Genomic DNA, 21637 nt, shown 5'->3' with positions numbered 1-21637 from the left:
AGAATGCTGCTAGTCCAATCAGCATCCAGGATCCAAACAACCAGTTTTCTAATGAATGGTAAAGTAATTATCCTCATCCCCTCAAACAGGTTAAATAATCAAAAAATGAATTTACTCAAAGGCTTTGATCTGAGATGGAATAGCTGAGAGAATCACACAGTGGATAGTTGACACGTTAGCACTACGTTAGGGCTACTCATTCACTATTAATTCCACCAGGTTATTCAGTCAGGTATTTTACCTTCATTGTCAAAGTGGACGACACTGCAATTCGATTGGCCCTGGCTCCAGGGACATGAGTACACAGATCCACCTTCGTTGACATTCGGTTGGCTGGTGTTAGCTTTGGGAGCACCAATCAGAATGCTGACACTATAAAGTTAAAATAGAACACAAAAACACAACATTAGTGCACAGCTGGGCAAAAATAACAAGTGGGAGAACAGGAAGCATAAACAGTTGAGTCATATAGCAGACACTATTATCCAGAGCAACTTACAGGAGCAATTAAGGGTAAATGCCTTGCTCAAGGGGACATCAGCAGATTGTTCACCAAATCGACTTGGGGTTTCAAACCAACAAGCTTTTGGTTACTGGCCAAACACTCTTAACCTCTAGGCTACCTGCCGCCCCAAGTAATAATTTTTTAATGATTTGGCTACACACCTTTCATGGATCCATGCATTCAGAAGGTATTCAGACCCCTTCACTTTTTTTCACATTTTGTTACGTTACAGCCTTATTCTAAAATTGATACAATTACTTTTTTGTCATCAATCTACAAACTATACCCCAAATAACAAAGCAAAAACAGTTTTTTTTAAGTGTTTGCAAATTTATTAAAACAAAAAAAACAGAAATACCTTATTTACATTAAGTATTCAGACCTTTGCTATGAGACTCGAAATTGAGCTCAGGTGCATCCTGTTTCCATTGATCATCCTTGAGTTGTTTCCACAACTTGGAGTCCACCTGTGGTAATTCATTTGATGTGATTTGGGAAAGGCACACACCTGTCTGTATAAGGTCCCACAGTTGACAGTGCATGTCGAACCAAAAACCAAGCCATGAGGTCAAGGAATTGTCCGTGGAGCTCCGAGACAGGATTATGTCGAAGCACAGTTCTGTGAAAGGGTACCAAAAGATTTCTGAAGCATTGAAGGTCGCAAGAACCCAGTTGCCTTCATCATTCTTAAATGGAAGAAGTTTGGAACTTCCTAGAGCTGGCCACCCGGCCAAACTGATCACTCGGGGGAGAAGGGCCTTGGTCAGGGATGTGACCAAGAACATGATGGTCACTCTGACAGAGCTCCAGAGTTCCTCTGTGGAGATGGGAGAACTTTCCAGAAGGACAACCATCTCTGCAGCACTCCACCAATCTGGCCTTTATGGTAGAGTGGCCAAACGGAAGCCACTCCTCAGTAAAAGGCACATGACAGAATACTTGGGAGTTTGCCAAAAGGCACCTAAACGACTCTCAGACCATGACAAAAAAGATTTTCTGGTCCTGATGAAACCAAGATTGAACTCTTTGGCCTGAATGCCAAGCGTCACATCTGGAGGAAACCAGGCACCGCTTATTATCTGGCCAATACCATCCTTACGGTGAAGCATGGTGGTGGCAGCATCATGCTGTGGGGATGTTTTTCAATGGCAGGGACTGGGAGACTAGTCAGGTTTGAGGGAAAGATAAACAGAGTAGAGTATAGAGAGATTCTTGATGAAAACCTGCTTCAGATTGCTCAGGACCTCAGACTAGGGCGAAGGTTCACATTCCAACAACGACCCTAAGCACACAGCCAAGACAACGCAAGAGTGGCTTCGGGACAAGTCTCTGAATGTCCTTGAGTGGCCCAGCCAGAGCCCGGACTTGAACCTGATCGAACATCTCTGGAGAGACCTGAAAATAGCTGTGCAGCGACGCTCCCCATCCAAGCTGACGGAGCTTGAGAGAATCTGCAGAGAAGAATGGGAGAAACTCCACAAATACAGGTGTGCCAAGCTTCAATGAGGTAGTCACTGCCAAAGGTGCTTCAAAAAAGTACTGAGTAAAAGGTCCATTATTATTATTTTCTTTATGGGCAAACATTTCTAAAAAACTGTTTTGCTCTGTCATTATGTGGTAATGTGTGTAGATTGATGAGGGGGGAAAAACGATGTAATCAATTTTAGAATAAGGTGTTAACGTAACAAAATGTGGAAAAAGTGAAAGGGTCTGAATACCTTCAGATAGGTCAGAGATCCAATCCCACCCAAAATACAATTGTAAGCCTTTCACAAAGCATTTTGAAGAGGTATTGCTGATCTAGGATCTGGTTCTCGCCTATATTTTGCATTATGATCTGAAAGGCAAAACTGATTTTTAGATCAGCACTTCTACTCTGAGACCATTTGTGAATACAAGGATCCTCTCTATGCAGTGTGAGCATCACCCTCATTTTAGAGGTCCCCCAACTCTCATTTTAGAGGTGCCCTATCATTATCATCATCATCACCAATCTGTCTTAACCTTCCCCATTAGATCCGTTTCAGGAAATAGACTTGCGTAACTAAGGTTATCATTTGGGAAGTTGTTGAAAGAGCAGATGATGACAGTACTGAATCTGGGGAAAAGATAAAGGACAAAGGGCAGATCATAGCAAAGGCTAGTTCTTATCTCCATCAACTCTACTGGACTGATAGAGGGAGGAAAAGGGTGAGGGGGTAGAAGAGAGAGCAAAGGTGGGAGAAACAGGAAACACATTTTTGGGGGGCGGGGGCGGGGGGGGCAGGTAGATCAGCTTTAATATAGCTTTAATATTGCAGATAGATTGTAGATTCCATCAATGTAGTTGTCTGCATCATTTCCAACCCCCCATATATTTTTGTGTAAATATATACAGTACCAGTCAAAAGTTTGGACACATACTCAATCAAGGGTTTTTCTTTATTTTTTACTATTTTCTACATTGTATAATAAAAGTAAAGACATATAAACTATGAAATAACACATATGGAATAATGTAGTAACCAAAAAAAACGTGTACAAAAAATAAAAATATAATTGACATGTTTGATTCTTCAAAGTTGCCACCCTTTGCCTTGATAACTTGGCACACTCTTGGCATTCTCTCAACCAGCTTCATGAGGAATGCTTTTCCAACAGTCTTGAAGGAGTTACCACATATGCTGAGCACTTGTTGGCTGCTTTTCCTTCGATCTGCGGTCCAACTCATCCCAAATCATTTCAACTTGGTTGGGGTAGGGTGATTGTGGAGGACAGGTCATCTGATGCAGCACTTCATCACTCTCCTTCTTGGTCAAATAGCCCTTATACAGTCTGGAGGTAGGTTTTGTGTCATTGTCCTGTTGAAAATCAAATGATAGTCCCACCAAGAGCAAATCAGATGGGATGGTGTATCGCTGCAGAATGCTGTGGTAGCCATGCTGGTCAAGTGTACCTTGAATTGTAAATAAATCACAGACAGTGTTACCAGCAAAGCACTGTCACACCTCCACCTCCATGCTTCATGGTGGGAACCACACATGCGGAGATCATCCGTTCACCTACTCTGCGTCTCATAAAGACAAGGCGGTTGGAACCAAAAATCTCAAATTTAGACTCATCAGACCGAAGGACAGATTTACACAAGTCTAATGTCCCTTGCTCCTGTTATTTTGCCCAAGCAAGTCTCGTTTTCTTATTGCTGTCCTTTAGTAGTGGTTTCTTTGCAGCAATTCGACCATGAAGGCCTAATTTGGTCTCCTCTGAACAGTTGATGTTAAGATGTGTCTGTTACTTGAACTCTGTGAAACATTTATTTGGACTGCAATCTGAGGTGCAGTTAATTGCTGTTTTCTGAGTCTGGAAACTCTAATGAACGTATCCTTTGCAGCAGAGGTAACTCTTCCTTTCCTGTGGAAGTGTCCTCATGAGAGCTAGTTTCTTCATAGCGCTTGATGGTTTTTGCGACTGCACTTGAAGAAAATTTCAAAGTTCTTGAAATTATGGACTGTCATTTCTCTTTGCTTATTTGAGCTGTTCTTGCCATAATATGGACTTTGTCTTTTACCAAATAGGGATATCTTCTGTATAGCAACCCTACCTACCTGGAACAAATTGCAAAAATCTCTGAAGCTGGAGACTCACATCTCCCTCACTAGCTTTAAGCACCAGCTGTCAGAGCAGTTTACAGATCACTGCACCTGTACTTAGCCTATCTGTAAACAGCCCATCTGTCCACCTAACTCATCCCCATACTGGTATTTATTTATTTATTTTGCTCCTTTGCACCCCAGTATCTCTACCTGCACATTCATCTTCTGCCGATCTACCATTCCAGTGTTTAATTGCTATATTGTAATTACTTCGCCACCATGGCCTATTTATTTCCTTAACTTACCTCATTTGCACTCACTGTATATAGACTTTTTGTTTTCTTTTGTTCTACTGTATGTTTTGTTAATTCCATGTGTAACTCTGTGTTGTTGTATGTGTCGAATTGCTACGCTTTATCTTGGCCAGGTCACAGTTGCAAATGAGAACTTGTCCTCAACTAGCCTACCTGGTTAAATAAAGGTGAAATAAAAAAATAAATAAAAAATACCTTGTCACAACACAACTGATTGGCTCAAACACATTAGAGAGAGCACGTAGCTGTGCTAGAGCACGTAGCTGTGCTCTGCCCCTGATGGCGCAAAAGCCATGACAGGGAGACATAGTGGAGGGGTAACGCGCGTGCAAACAGTTGTTCCCAACGCCACTTGGGTACACGGCAGCATCCACCGAGAGGCTCTTGCTGCCAAGGGAATACCTGACAGCTTGAAAGACGTGTTGGATACTACAGTGAAAATGGTTAACTTTGTTAAAGCAAGGCCCCTGAACTCTCGTGTAATTTCTGCACTTTGCAATGATATGGGCAGCGACCGTGTAATGCTTTTACAACATACAGAAGTGCGCTGGTTATCAAGGGACAAAGTATTTACATGTTTTTCTTAACTGAGAGACGAGCTTAAAGTTTTCTTTACTGACCACTTGCATGATGACGCGTTTCTCACACAACTGGCCTATCTGGGTGATGTTTTTTCTCGCCTGAATTATCTGAATCTAGGATTACAGGGACTCTCCGCAACTGTATTCAATGTGGGGGACAAAATTGAGGCTATGATTAAGAAGTTGGAGCTCTTCTCTTTTTGCATTAACAAGAACAACACAAAGGTCTTTCCATCATTGTATGATTTTTTTGTGTTCAAATGAACTCAAGCTTACGGACAATGTCAAATGTGATGTAGCGAAGCACCTGAGTGAGTTGGGTGCTCAATTACGCAGGTACTTTCCCAAAACGGATGACACAAACAACTGGATTCGTTATCTGTTTCATGCCCTGCCTCCAGTCCACTTACTGATATCTGAACAAGAGAGCCTTTGCAACAAGCGATTCTGTGAAATTTGAATATAATCAGAAGCCATTGCCAGATTTCTGGATTTGGCTGCGATCAGAGTATCATGTGAGTGGATTCTCGGCCCTCACTAGCATGACAACTAAATACAGTCACAGACAGTGTGTGGAAAATGATTTAAGACTTGAAACTCTCTCCAATACAACCCAACATTGCAGAGTTATGTACATCCTTTCAAGCACACCCTTCTCATTAACCTGTGGTGAGTTATTCACAATTTTCGATTAACAAATAAGGTTTCATATGTAAGATGGATAAATAAAGAGCAAAATTATTGATTATTATTATATTATTATTTGTGCTCTGGCCCTATAAGAGCTCTTAGTCACTTACCACGAGCCGGGTTATGACAAAAAACTCACACTCATTCTTATGTTTAATAAATGTATCGTAACGTGTGTGTGTGGCAGGCTTACAATGATGGCAAAGAACAACATTTGAGAGTGCGCTGACCCTGGTGCTAGAGGGGGTACGCAACTGGAGGTTGAATGTTTGAAGGGGTACGGGACTATAAAAAGTTTGGGAACCACTGTCGTAGAGGAAACTGGTATACTTTTCTATTTATTAAAATTTTCTTTAATTAACCAATGGTGGTCTTTAATGCAGGGCCGACAGACAAGTTCCTTACTATTTCCTCATTCCACTTGTCCCTTCCATTTTTGCGGTAATGCTGCAATTAGTTGGTTGTAATTTTGGGTAGAGCAGACATTTCCATACATTTTTGTTAGCTGCATGTGTGACATAACTCCACCAGTCCTATTTATGATATCATTTACAAAGATTATACATTTTCTGATGTTATTGAAAAATGATGTGTTTTTAATCAATTAGTACATTTGAGTTTAACCACAATATTTTTGTATCGTTTGTTCTGTCTTTTCTGGTGGATTAAACTGAAATTGCAACCAACTTTATATGGCTTGTTTCAAAAATAGCAATATTTTGGAGATCATTTAATTTTCAAATAACCTAAAGTGAGAGGTTCTAATCTGAATACAGTGAAAAGGCCATTTTTGAACATGTGGTGAGACTGAAGTAACAGGAAACCCATTCTAGTCCAGTCTACTTCCAGTGGGCTCAAACATCTTTCCACAATCAAAAAGACTACATATGAAACATTTAGTTGTTCAGATAGTATTCCACCGAAGAAGCTAAACACGGCACATATTCCATTGAGGTATTGGGCTAAAGAGTGGCTGGGGTGGAGGGTTTTGGATTTGTGGTTTAAAAGTATTTGCTTTCCTAGGGTATGAAACGATAACATCTAGGATCTCTGGATCCATCTACCCATGCCTGAGTAATAAGCTACTGAATCAAGATTTGATTTTGCCTGACAGGACTATCAAGTGTACCTAGACAGAATTCACTGGGCAAAAACTGCTTGAATCAAAGGTGTTTCCACGTCATTTCAACCCCCCCAAAATCTATGTGATGACGTTGAATCAACACGGAAAACTGGTTGGATATGCAAAAAGTAATCAACGTAAGGGTGTTTCGTCTCAACTTTTAACCTAAATCCAATGAAATGGTGACATTCTTTGTTGATTTCACGTTTCAGATTAGTTGACAACCTAACCAAATGTGAATCAAAATCAGTCGTTGAACTGACGTCTGTGTCCAGTGGGAAGCATGTCTGTTTGGGAGTTAGCAGGTTTTTCTGACTTTGCAAGATGGTAATCATAGACATACAGTGAATATTAGGCATTGTGGAGCCTTGTAGTTTCCTAAGAATGAGAATGTAAAATGTTAAATGGGAAAAAGTGGGACTGAGAATTAACTGAGCTAAAACAGTGTGTGTGTGGGGGGGGACAGAGACAGAAAGAGAGAAAGATAGAGCGAGAGAGACAATCCGTCTACCCTTTCAAGTCAGCCACACAAACAGCCGAGCACAGGGGAATTGCAAAGCTTTAGATGTCAATGAATGATGACATTAACAGAGATCAGACAGCCTCCGAGTCAAGGGGCCCCCAAATGTCTGGCGAGCATAAGAGGAATATTTACACGGCAGGATTAACTTTCCTATAAACCATTCACTATGCAGTCTCTCACTCTTCTGACGACTGAGTTTTTGGGAGCCGTTCTCTTTCAGATACACTCTCGAGCTCCCCTGTGATTTCTCAAAGTGTTGAGTTGCTAAGTGCCCTTTAAGTCAATGATATACAACTAAAAAGAATATGAAAACATAAAGCAAAGGGAAACCATACCATAGCTAGAGTAACAATATCAGAGTAATGACACATGAATGAGCCAACTTGAATCTACTGGCCAAACAAATAGCAACACAGTAATGTTATCCACCTCGATTCAAATAATATTTGTTTTCTTTCAAGTACTTTGAGTTACTTTGAGTACTTTGATTGAGCTTGCCTGGAGTGCTATATGGGTAGGGCTTGCACCTTTGAGTCTATTCCATTGGTTCCATGACACCAGGCAAGCCATATCCAGTGGTGTAAAGTACTGAAATAAAAATACTACTTTTTGGGGGGTATCTGTACTTTACTTTACTATTTATATTTTTTGACAACTTTTAGTTTTACATAAAATTATGTACTTTTTACTCCATACATTTTCTCTGACACCCAAAAGTACATTTTGAATGGCTAGCAGTACAGGAAAATGGTCAAATTCATGCACTTATCAAGAAAACATTCCTCGTCATCCCTTTTGCCTCAGATCTGGTGGACTCACTAAACATATATTCATTGTTTATAAATCATGACTGAGTGTAGGAGTGTGCCCCTGGCTACCGTAAATAAAATAAAAACTAGAAAATGTGGCCATCTGGTTTTCTTAATATAGGGAATTTTAAATGATTTATACTTACAATTTTACTTTCAATACAGAAGTATATTTGAGCCATTACATTTACTTTTGATACTTGAGTATATTTAAAACCAAATACTTTTAGACTTTTACTCAAGCAGTATTTTATTGGCTTTCACTTTTACTTGAGTCATTTTCTATTAAGGTATCTTAATTTTTCTCAAGTATGACAATTGGGTACTTTTTCCACCACTGGATAAATCAAGTGCAACTAAAGCATTTGAAAGAAAACAACTACTATTTGAACCCAGGTCGGGTACATTGGAATGGTTAACTCCCTCCCCTTCAACTGATGTCATCTCAGGGTGTTACTGCAGTTGTTGCCCTGCCTTAAAAAATAAAATCTAAGGGAAACACTGCATTAACATAGCTTATTCACCAAAACCATTCTACAGCTAATGCTTGTTACATATTATTGCCAGACACCCTCTTTACCAAAACAATGGCCTTCTATCTTAACTAGGCTTATTGACTTACACTGTGGATGTCGCCGAGACACAAACAACAGTGGTATGCTGAAAAACAGCAAACTCTGTTTTGCCATACAGGCGATATCCAATCTAATATGTGGCATGCATGAAATTGAGCAGAACATTTTCGGGCGAGTGTGTCACTCTATTTGTCTCTCTACGACCGCAACTGCTCCACCTATCCCAACTTGACTTATATGACCCCAAACAAGACAGACACAATTGCAACAGGCATATGATAACATTTGGGAAATCAAAACGGCAACAATGGCTAGGTATTCAATTATTTTGTTTATTTCAGCATAAAGACTAACATTGTCCAGTCCTGACCAGTGTCACGTCTACTCCCGCTCATCTCCTCCTGTGTTCGTCGCCGCCAGTATACTAACCACCGGTCCTTGATCCATCATTACGCGCACCGGGCATCAATCATTACGCGCACCTGCACTTCATCATGAGGCACACCGGGACTTCATTACCTCACTTATTACCTCCCCTATATCTGGCACTCCCTTAGGTTCTTTCCCCAGTTAGTATTGTTCCTTTGTTTATGCGTTGACACTACTGTTATGTTGTCTCGGTCCATGTTTGTTGTTTTACTAAACGTTTCACCTGCTTCTCGATTCTCAGCATCTCTGTTACAATGGAAGCAGCAGGAAAACAGAATATCTCCCAGAGATTGACAAGCAGGGATACCTTCTACGTCAACACCATGACCAGCTGGCACAACTGGAGACAATTATGGAAGAGGTTCTTCGCAGTGTGCAACGTCTCGAACATGCCGGGAGGAGTTGTCATCAACTAGTGGAGGATATTCTACAACCAGTCGAGCCAGCACAACAGCACATTCAGCAACTAGCTCAGGTCAATGATACCTGTTTGTCCCTCCCGAATAAATATGATGGCACGCCATGTAAATGCTGTGGCTTCCTACTTCAGTGCTCCCTCTACTTTACGCACCAGATGGGAGCCCCCACCACCGAGAGGTCCAAGGTTGCCACGGTTATTTCTCTGCTGACTGGGTGGGTGTTGGAATGGGAGAGAGGAAGAGCTAGACTCATATGAGGGGTTCATGGCTCTGTTCAAATGCATCTTTGATCATCCCCCGGAGGGCAGAGAGGGGGGTGAGTGCCTACTCCAATTACGGCAGGGGGACCAGACGGCTGCTGAGTATGCCCTCACCTTCCGGACAGTAGCAGCATTCAGGGAATGGAACGAACCGGCACTTTCTATGCTATTCAGAAGCGGTCTGCACAAGGAGGTCTAGACGGAACTGGCCTGTCGTGACGACAACCTCTCCTTGGACGCACTCATTGTGATGGCCATCCATCTGGATAACGTACTTCGGAAGCACCGGTACTCTCATTGCTTCTCTCCCTCCCTCAGTGAACACTCTGGATCAGAGCCTGAACACACGGAGACAGTGACGGAGACAGCCGGGGCTCTGTCTGAATTGGGTCAAGGAGGGCTCCAATGGTGTCAGGCACTTCCTAATCTGGGATCCACAAGCGCAGAGGGACGGTCACGTGATTTTCCACCTCCTAGGGAAGGACTGAGTATTCCATCTTTATCACTTTCTCTTTTTGGTTTCCATCACACTAGTTGACTGTCCCTCATGTACTGTGTCTACAGCGTTAGTGGATTCTGGCGCCGCGGGGAACTTTATTGACCAGACCCTTGCCATCGACCTGTTGGCAGTGTCTGTGCCTCTGCGCAGACGCGTCTACCCTCTGTCGGTGGCTGAGACTCTGGCCATGGAGCATTACATCCAAGAGGCGCTCCAACAAGGTTTCATCCGCACGTCCACATCTCCTGCGTCGACTGGTTTCTTCTTCGTAGCCAAGAAGAATGGAGGGTCATGTCCATGTATTGATAACAGAGGACTGGCCACTACGAGTACTTGGTGATGCCATTTGGCTTAGCCAATTCTCCGTCAGTGTTCCAGGCATTCGTTAATGAGGTGTTCAGGGAAATGCTGGGATGCCAGGTGGTCGTGTATATTGACATCATCCTGGTCTACTAGGCTACCCTGGAGGATCACATCACTCACGTTCGAGCAGTCCTGGAACGCCTCCTGGCTAACCACCTGTTTGTCAAGACTGAGAAGTGCCAATTTTAGGCTACCAAATCAGCCCGCAGGGACTGAGGAAGGATGACAAGGTAGATGCGGTCAGGTCATGGCCAGTCCCAACCACCATAGAGGGGTTACAACGGTTTTGGAGTTTGCCAACTTCTAATGCCGTTTCATCAGGAACTTCAGCTCCGTCGCCTCACCTCTCCCCTCAAGGGTGGCCCCTGTAGGTTGGTGTGGAGCCCAGCAGCCAACGAGGCTACGCCCCATTGCTCAAACACCCAGATCCCATGATCTCATTTGTGGTGGAGGTGGATGCTTCAGAGGTGGGCGTGGGGGCAGTTCTGTCTCAACGACAGAAATCGTATCCGTGTGCATATTACTCTAAGAAACTGTCCCACACAGAGAGGAATTATGACGTCGGTGATCGAGAGCTCCTGGCGGTGAAGTTGGCATTAGTGTATTGGAGAGACTGGCTGGAGGGAGCCAAGGAACCATTCGTCATCTTCACTGACCATCGGAACCTAGAGTACACACGGACAGAAAGAGGCTGAATCCGCACCAAGCAAGATGGACCCTTTTCTTCCCAAGGTTCGACTTCACTTCACTGACCTATTGCCCAGGTTAAATAAACACCAAGGCCGATGCCCTGTCCTTTCTACGATTCGGGAGAGGGTCGTTTAAAAAATGCACCTATAATGTGGACATTCGCCAGACGGTCACGGTCAGCCTCACTCCTGGGTATAGGCCTTAGTCCAACGGGCAGATGGAGCGGATGAACTAGGAGCTGGGTAGGTTCCTGAGGAGTCGCTGTCAGGACCAGTAGGGAGAGTGGGCTCGATTCCTTCCATGGGAGGAGTTCTCCCAGAACTCGCTACGCCACTCCTCCACTGGGTTAACCCCCTTCCAGTGTGTTCTGGGTTTTCAGACGGTCCTGGCTCCAGGGACCCCGGGCCAGACCTAAGCCCCTGCAGTTGATGAGTGGTTCAGGCGCGCAGAAGTGTGGACGCTCACTTGACGCTCACTTGAGACCCAGTGCGCCGTCTACCGTCAAAAGGGGCAGGCAGATCACCACCACAGTGCAACCCCCCCTCCGGACATCGATGGGGTATAGCCTATTCCGTCAGATCTCTACTGGACTTCCGACGTCATGGGGGTCGGCTCCAGTACCTAGTGGACTGGGAGGGGTATGAACCCAGAGGAGTGGCGTTGGGTTCCGGTGGAGGACATTCTGGAACCCAACATCATCCTTGATTTCCACCTTCCCCTCCCAGACCAGGATTCATCATTACACACACCTGGCATTAATCATTACACACACCTGCAAGTCATCATGAGACACACCTGGACTCCATTACCTCCCCTATATCTGGCACACCCTTAAGTTCTTTCCCCAGTCAGTATTGTTTATGTGTAGATGCTACTGTTGTCTCGTTCCATGTTTTATTAAACGTTTCACCTGCTTCTCAACTCTCAGTGTCTCCTTTACAACCAGATTAAAAAAATGCATCATGGGGGGGGAAAAAGAGCCAACTCCTACAAGGCGACTGAATCAACATTTTCATAATGGCTCCACAACACACATTCTGCCCCCCCCCCCCCCCCCATGCTTAACTAAGCAAACAGAGGGAGACTTAAGCAATTTCCTTCCTGCTGGTGTCAGACAACGTGTACATTTAAGTCAATGGCATGAATCCAGTTCTGCCTCAGAGGATGGTAGAAAGGGCGCTGTGGCAGCCGGAGTTGATATAGGCCTCTATTTGTTTAAACATCACTCAGCTCAGCCCCTATGCCAATATTGGCTCTGCCCATATGGTGACCCTCAGATTTGAGTAAATGGGTTGTCCTTGACAATTAGTGAAATGAGCATTTGCAACAAGTGACCAAACCCCTGACTTACACGATAGGCCTAATGATAATGTCACAGCTAAATCTCTAGTGTTCCCATTGTGAACTAGGCCTACATGACTAACTTGATGCCCTTTTCTCAGGATTAGTTCAACCATAGTATGACACTGTAGAGTTTCAAAACCTAGGTCTAGGGAGCGTCATCTCTCACTATTTGACACTGTAGTTGTCCCCAGGCTCAATTGATACCATGAGATGAACCTACAGTACATGTACAAGGGCTGTGCTTACTTAGTAATAGGGCAAGATGATACTTCAGTTCAGTCAAAACCGTTGGAGTTCCTCTCTGTTGATGGTCTCCTATTGGTCATTTAAAAGAAAAAGGAGTGTAAGTTCACTATAACAGATGCCTTGCGGCCCATGCCCTTTTGTCTTCAGCTGCCATGATGCTGTTGATGACGATAGTCGTTCTAAATAGGCTGTGTGTGTGTCCGTCCTAAAATGTAGGATAAGCCTTTGCCACAATTGCCCGAAAAGCCTATTCATTCGAATATTTTTTTTTTATCAGCATAGGCCTGGAAAAATTTGAGGTTTTAGGGGAATGGTGTTAAAGTTTCATGACATTTTTCCTTCTACTGTAGGCTATATCATTTTATATCAATGAATCCGTAAATATGAGAGAATTTATTATAAACAAGTGAACTTGAAGTTTAATGCATTTTTCCTTAAAGGATCGGGATGTTGTAGGGGTGGCACAGCAGCGATGCGCACTTGTCAAAGTGATTATGACAATAGCAGGCCTACAATGCACTGCGTCATTTGTGTACATGTGATGTACTGTATGAAGTGCGAGCACATTACACAAGTTCAGTTGTTGATTTGATCCATGAAGGTTGTGGTACCACTACATTCCTATAACATTAGTTGGACAAAAAGAATGCAACTCTTGAGTACCTAATTTGATGGTACTCAAGACAAAAACACATTTCAGTTGGTAGAACAGGCCTAATTGTGTTACTTAATTTCAGCTGTGAATGCTAAGATTTTTCTTTTAGTGAAAGGTGAAAAGTGGTGTTACCTGCTGTGGGCGTCGGCTAAGTAGGCCTAGCTACATGTTTGAATCTTATTTAATCTCACTCACCAATTAGTAAAACAGCAGGGAGGGGGTCCCTCTTGTATTTGTCAAAGTCAATGACATCCCTATTCACCCAAGGATTTGAATTTCCCCTTAACATATATGATCCAACTCCCACAAAATGCTGAATATGTAAGTGTGTAATATATCACAAAATAATAGCTGAATAATGACAAATGCTCAATCTGGTACAAGCCTAGTTACTGATCAGAGGCGTTGCTGAAGAAAGTGAACATCTGGCAAATGGCCTTCTTAGCTGAGTTATACCAATTTCGGACAGAAAATGTGATATATTACCTGTAAAAAATGTATGGCAATGTTTATATGACCCTGATTCAAACAGCCCCTTATTTACCGAGTGGTGCAGCGGTCTAAGGCACTGCATCTCAGTGCTAGAGGCGTCACTACAGACCCTAGTTCGATTCCAGGCTGTATCACAACTGGCCTTGATTGGGAGTCCCATAGGGCGGCGCAAAATTGGCCAAGCGTCGTCCGGGTTAGGGTTTGGCCAGGGTAGGCCGTCATTGTAAATAAGAATTTGTTCTTAACTGCCTTGCCTAAATAAATAAAAAAATATAAAATACCACTTTCTTGCAGGTATACCCTTTTATACAAATCAGTTTTTTTTAACCATGGGGGCTGTTTGCATTTTAAATTAGGCAGGTGTTAAACAATGGAAGTGTTATTGAATTTACCCGATACCTGTATTTTGATTACAGGGTCTGTGAAATTGCAGGAATCGTGATTAGGTCTTTGGTGGATTTGAATTTGCAATGTGTTTTTACCCCTTTCCCCTTTCAGATACACCAAAAAACAGGCAAAAAGAAGCAGGCATGGTACATTTGTGGGATTTTGGTCTGTGTATGAAAGAGATATTACAAGCAAAAACAAGTTTCTTCAACATTTTCTTGCCTAGGAACCTCTTCCCAGGCAAACTGGTGACCCAGAAACCATCATTGGCAGAAGAAAAAAAAGTATCATCAGGTGGATGATAATGGTAAGGAGAAGTAAACAACATTTTAAAATTAATCGTTTTGGTCGAGAGTTTTACATTATTTTGACCTCTCTACATCATAACATAGCCTATTAGCTAGAAAGGAAACTCCAAACACATTTTCACTAAGAACAGCTGTTACGCCTCGATCACACCTACAGCGTCATTGCAATGTGTGACATCAGGGTCAACATTTCTAAATGGTTTGATATACATTTAAATGTTATTTTCTTTCAGTTTCAAATGTGCAGTTACAGGAATAAAAGTCCAGATAGGCACAATGAGACCATAACGCCATAACTCCAAGCAAAACAAAACATCTACATGTCATTCAAATTGTCACATGAAACATGGACACTGCATCTTTCTTTGTCATGCCTAGTAGCCAAGTCTGTCTGTGCTTTAGTCAACTTGTCAATCATGTATAGCCCTGTTAAACATATAAAAGATAAACAACAGGATTTCTATATTTTAAATAGATATAAGAATTGAATACAATAATATAATATATCTGGGTTCTGTCAACAAAATCATTGACAATAATAACCAATAATGAAATCATTATAATCGGTAAACCATTGAAACCACACATCCTTGTTTCAATCCAAACAGTTAGATGTGCAACTGCAAACTGCAGCTAGGGCATATCTCTAGTCTATCAATAGATACTGATTTTTTGGCTGAATAGCGTAATTTAATAAGATGACCAATGGTTAGCTAGGAATGTAGGATATATCAGTTAGGCTTGGGCGGTATATATTATATACCGTATACCTGGGTATTTTTCAATACGTCAATACCGTTGAAACTATATCTTTGAAGTTTACCTTTACATTTAAAAATGTGCAGCTATTTTTCTAAGTAAATACCTGCTGTCAAATTATGCAATGCGTTAGGAGATAAAGCAGATTGCGTTCTTATTTCACCTGTCACATTATTTTACATTATGAAACTTGTGTAGTTACCCAGAACAGTTGAGCCAGTCATGTGTTTGTTTGTAAATAGCACAATGGGAGAAAACGGTCCAGCTCTGTTGAGCTGATATATTGAAAGTCTGAAGTGTTTTTTTGCTTCAATAGAGTGATCAGGGACGTGCAACTATAGCTTTCCTTCACAGAAAATACATTAGCTTAATTTTCATCAGTGCAACTGGCAGCCACACAAGTAGATGAGTTTACAATGAAAAAGCAAGTTATTTTTTTGCAAAAATTATGGATGGCCTTCGTATTTCGAATGTTTAGGCCTATCATAGAAAAAGTGTTACCACCTACATTTCCAAATGTTTTGCTTAAATGTAATCATGCATTTTACAGGAGAAAAAGGATGGCTACATAAAAGTAACAGAGAAAAGTAGCTACACATCAGTCAGATCGTCTGCTGATAGAATGCCCGTTTGTGAATTCTCATCAGAGTTTAGAAGTGCAACTGAAGCACGGAATTAGTCTGATGCCGAGCAGAAATTACAATAAGAATAATTTTAGATCTGCGTTTGCAAAACGCAGCAAGATATTTCTTAAGTGTTTCATATTTTTTTCCTGAGTGAAAAACGCTGAATTCTAGTTATACTAAATGAATAAGTTAAATAAATTAGTAATACATTTTCTCCGTTCTCTGCTCATTAGCTCCTCCCCCCTGTTCTCCAATCAGAGCAGGCAGGCCCATTGCTGTAGCGACTCCAGACTCCACACAGACCTGTGTCTGTGTGGAGTCATATATATATATATATATATATATATATATATATATATATATATATATATATATACACAGTGGGGAGAACAAGTATTTGATACACTGCCGATTTTGCAGGTTTTCCAACTTACAAAGCAGAGGTCTGTAATTTTTATCATTGGTACACTTCAACTGTGAGAGACAGAATCTAAAACAAAAATCCATAAAATCACATTGTATGATTTTTAAGTAATTCATTTGCATTTTATTGCCTGACATAAGTATTTGATACATCAGAAAAGCAGAACTTAATATTTGGTACAGAAACCTTTGTTTGCAATTACAGAGATCATACGTTTCCTGTAGCTCTTGACCAGGTTTGCACACACTGCAGCAGGGATTTTGGCCCACTCCTCCATACAGACCTTCTCCAGACCCTTCAGGCTTCAGGGCTGTCGCTGGGCAATACGGACTTTCAGCTCCCTCCAAAGATTTTCTATTGGGTTCAGGTCTGGAGACTGGCTAGGCCACTCCAGGACCTTGAGATGCTTCTTACTCCTTAGTTGCACTGGCTGTGTGTTTCGGGTCATTGTCATGCTGGAAGACCCAGCCACGACCCATCTTCAATGCTCTTACTGAGGGAAGGAGGTTGTTGGCCAAGATCTCACGATACATGGCCCCATCCATCCTCCCCTCAATACGGTGCAGTCGTCCTGTCCCCTTTGCAGAAAGCATCCCCAAAGAATGATGTTTCCACCTACATGCTTCACGGTTGGGATGGTGTTCTTGGGGTTGTACTCATCCTTCTTCTTCCTCCAAACACGGCGAGTGGAGTTGAGACCAAAAAGCTATATTTTTGTCTCATCAGACCACATGACCTTCTCCCATTCCTCCTCTGGATCATCCAGATGGTCATTGGCAGACTTCAGACGGGCCTGACATGCGCTGGCTTGAGTAGGGGGACCTTGCGTGCGCTGCAGGATTTTAATCCATGACGGCGTAGTGTGTTACTAATGGTTTTCTTTGAGACTGTGGTCCCAGCTCTCTTCAGGTCATTGACCAGGTCCTGCCGTGTAGTTCTGGGCTGATCCCTCACCTTCCTCATGATCATTGATGCCCCACGAGGTGAGATCTTGCATGGAGCCCCAGACCAAGGGTGATTGACCGTCATCTTGAACTTCTTCCATTTTCTAATATTTGCGCCAACAGTTGTTGCCTTCTCACCAAGCTGCTTGCCTATTGTCCTGTAGCCGATCCCAGCCTTGTGCAGGTCTACAATTTTATCCCTGATGGCCATAAACAGCTCTCTGTTCTTGGCCATTGTGGAGAGGTTGGAGTCTGTTTGATTGAGTGTGTGGACAGGTGTCTTTTATACAGGTAACGAGTTCAAACAGGTGCAGTTAATACAGGTAATGAGTGGAGAACAGGGGGGCTTCTTAAAGAAAAACTAACAGGTCTGTGAGAGCCGGAATTCTTACTTGTTGGTAGGTGATCAAATACTTATGTCATGCAATAAAATGCAAATTTTTGGGATCACTGTCATGCTGAAAGACCCAGCCATGTTTCATCTTCAATGCCCTTGCTGATGGTAGGCTTTGTTACTTTGGTCCCAGCTCTCTGCAGGTCATTCACTAGGTCCCCCCGTGTGGTTCTGGGATTTTTGCTCACCGTTCTTGTGATCATTTTGACCCCACGGTGTGAGATCTTGCATGGAGCCCCAGATCAAGGGAGATTATCAGTGGTCTTGTATGTCTTCCATTTCCTAATAATTGCTCCCACAGTTGATTTCTTCAAACCAAGCTGCTTACCTATTTCAGATTCAGTCTTCCCAGCCTGGTGCAGGTCTACAATTTTGTTTCTGGTGTCCTTTGACACCTCCTTGGTCTTGGCCATAGTGGAGTTTGGAGTGTGACTGTTTGAGGTTGTGGACTGGTGTCTTTTATACTGATAACAAGTTCAAACAGGTGCCATTAATACAGGTAACGAGTGGAGGACAGAGGAGCCTCTTAAAGAAGAAGTTACAGGTCTGTGAGAGCCAGAAATATTGCTTGTTTGTAGGTGACCAAATACTTATTTTACACCATAATTTGCAAATAAATTCATTAAAAATCCTACAATGTGATTTTCTGGATTTCTTTTCCTCATTTTGTCTGTCATAGTTGAAGTGTACCTATGATGAAAATTACAGGCCTCTCTCATCTTTTTAAGTGGGAGAACTTGCACAATTGGTGGCTGACTAAATACTTTTTTGCCCCACTGTATATATATATCTTTATGAGCTGGATTACCTGTCTGCAATTCGTTTATGTTCATTTAAGCTTGTTAGCATACTTAGCTAGCAGCCTCCATGGAAACTCGCTATTACTTTTACTAATTTGAAAGCATTCTGGATTATAGATGCCCAATAGCCTTTTTTTGCCGCCACCTTGTGTACTAAACCGGTAATACTGTAAATCCCGGGGTAGAAAAGGACAGTATGATGATATGATACTGCCCAACCCTAATATCAGTCAGCTAACCATTTACAGTAACAGCAGTTCATTAATAAGTCTAATACTATATACTAATACTAACTATAATGCAGAAATTGAGAAATCGTACCTTATCTTGGCACTGTGGCACAGTATGAGCAACTATTAATCCATGAGTTAATAGATTATAGATTCATAGAATGAAGTTTGAAGAGTGAACTACTTTGAAAGGAGAGGAAGTGTTGGATGTGTACTTGACCAGGCGTTCCACGTTCCCGATTGCTCCGTTTTAACTTGGAAAACAATCTGTTAATCCTCGAAGTCAACATGAATTCCCACACTTTGGCTGTTGTTAAATCGTGTGCAGTATCACACAAGGTCTTCATCACTTGACTGTCATTCAGAAAATCATTTCCTGAATCAGCTGTTGTGCGATAATGTCTCCATGTAACTAAACAGCTAGACATCAAACAACTATTATGCGTAATTATTGAATAATTCTGTTAATGACAGTATCGATTTTTGTTTCATTAATAATATTAAAGTTACTCTTTGTGCTTGAAGTACTGGATTTTGCAAACACATACATTATTTTGGATGTGTGCCCATGAAAACGGTTTTTACACCTTAACATAGGGAGACATGAAATGTTATGAGGTTACAGTACACTTCCGTGATCGCCACACACACACAAAATGAGTCCAACGGCGATATCCAGGAATTTCACAAGATCAAGGTCAATGTCTGATTAAATTGTTAAATACTTAGTATATGATATAACAAACAACATTATCATAAATGTAAGGAAAGAAAGGTGAGTGTTTTATGTAAAAAAAAATTTGCCAAGGCATGAGAAAGGGTTTAAACATAGGTTTGATTCACCTCGTGAATTATATTGAATGTGTCCATGTTCCCCCTTTAAATCTTAATGTATTCACATTATTTTTTTAAATTAGTATTATGAATGACTTTGTAACAGCTCGAAACAGTTGTCCACTACAAGAAATGCTCACTGGAACCCTAGTTTACACACTGGAACCCAAGCACATTCATTTTCAATGGAACGTTGCGTTTGCCTAGCAGCTTTCTGTGTGGATAAATCGAACATATGCATCAAATTATATAAGTAGAAGGCTTGACAGATGGTGAATGTTGAACTTTTGTTCCACCCATGTCCAGATGATGCTGCGTACCATTTTGCACAAAACACTGTAGGTGTTTTCGAGGCATTAAGCTGGTTTAAAAAAAGCTTCGCTATGTGTTGCCAAAAATGTGTTATGTGTTAGCTATATGTTGGTGTCCGAGTCAAGATAGCTTCCCTGCAGCCAGCGGCACTTGCCTGACTGGTAGGTAGCCTATTTGCGGGTGCTTTTACAAAGCCTATGTCAGATACTCCAGCGAGTGTAATTTGCTCAATATATTTAGCTGATAAATAAAGTTGACATCATTTGAAAGAAGATATTCTCCTCTTTTATACTGTAGGTATGTAATTCACAATCCGTCTATACTGTTTGTTGCTAGCTGTATTCATACAACATTTGATATAAAACATATATATTTCCCCCTTTTATATATATATTTTAGTGGACCCCTGATTGAATACCCCTGAGCTAAAACTTTAGATAATATCACACCAGGAGGGGAAATTGGGAATAATTCCACCCAAAAGCGGTGTGGTATTGTAGGGAAGAAGGGGGCAGGAGCTGTGGCGGTGGGCTTGTCAAAAACGTGTTCCCTTTGCCTCTATGTAGCCTACAAACCGTTATTCAAATCGTATGTGTATGCTTGTTAGGCAGCTATATAACATGGTAATGTAGTTTCGGCCTAAACTGTGATATTAGACTGTGAATAACAACCATATCAAAATAGCCTATATGGAATCATTAAAATCACAACTTTTTAAGTGAATGAAATTGTGTATTCTTGTGCCAAACAGTTGCCTATAACAATATAAAGAAAGCAAAGCTAACCGAGGGGTAAAATAAATAAGCACCCACCTAGACGAATTATTGTAGAAAACATCCACCGAATAACCGAAAAAACTGTCCTTAGGTCCAGTGTAGACGACGCGGTTTTCCGTTTCCAAGTTAAACGTTGCGCACTGCTGGATAAAAACCAATGTAAGTACAACGAACAGGGCGCAATAACCTGGATTTCGCGGGGTTGAGTTTACTGAAATTGTTGCAAATTGCCGTCCAGTGCCCATTTCTTTTGTGCGTCTTTTCTTTCATCGAATCGCTAGATACTGTTTAATATGTTGCGAGGTGTGAAACTCATCATTCGCCTGCATAATATGTTTGGTAATGCATATTCCAGCAGAGACCATCAATTAATTGTGAATTGAATAGGACCCAGTTACACTCTGCTCCTCGCTCTCATAGGCTACTTGATCTAGACTCGGGGAGGGAGATACATTTCGGGGTGGAGCTTTGGATATTAAACATGGGATGTGGGAGCACTCATTACCTGTTTTGGTGTGTGTGTGTGTGTGTGTGTGTGTGTGTGTGTGTGTGTGTGTGTGTGTGTGTGTGTGTGTGTGTGTGTGTTCTATGAGATGTAGGCCCATCAAAGTCGATTAAAAAAAGCTAAGCATAGATTGTTAAAATTTCGCATTTTCAACAGTGCACTTCATTTTAAGATAAGGGGTGGGGAATGGTGGGGCAGCAGAGATGAACACAGAAATATAATTAATAGAACCTGTGTCCCCATTCAAGT

The 21637-nt window shown here is 41.8% G+C and overlaps 1 protein-coding gene across 1 annotated transcript in view; it reads right to left on the bottom strand.

Annotated features, from left to right (window-relative positions):
* LOC139370732 (integrin alpha-5-like) overlaps positions 1-21257 on the bottom strand; it is a 55988-nt gene extending 34731 nt beyond the window's left edge. Inside the window, exons 1-2 of the mRNA XM_071110396.1 lie at positions 20920-21257; positions 242-372 (exon numbers count right to left, since the gene is read on the bottom strand). Of these exons, the coding sequence (XP_070966497.1) occupies positions 242-372; positions 20920-21128 (340 nt within the window). The 5' untranslated portion in view covers positions 21129-21257. The remainder of the gene's footprint in view (positions 1-241; positions 373-20919) is intronic.
* Positions 21258-21637: the final 380 nt, after the last annotated feature.

Source organism: Oncorhynchus clarkii, chromosome 17, assembly GCF_045791955.1.
Source record: "Oncorhynchus clarkii lewisi isolate Uvic-CL-2024 chromosome 17, UVic_Ocla_1.0, whole genome shotgun sequence".
NCBI lineage: Eukaryota > Metazoa > Chordata > Actinopteri > Salmoniformes > Salmonidae > Oncorhynchus > Oncorhynchus clarkii.
Note: the sequence above shows the minus strand (reverse complement) of the source record. Positions and strands in the feature narration are given on the sequence as shown.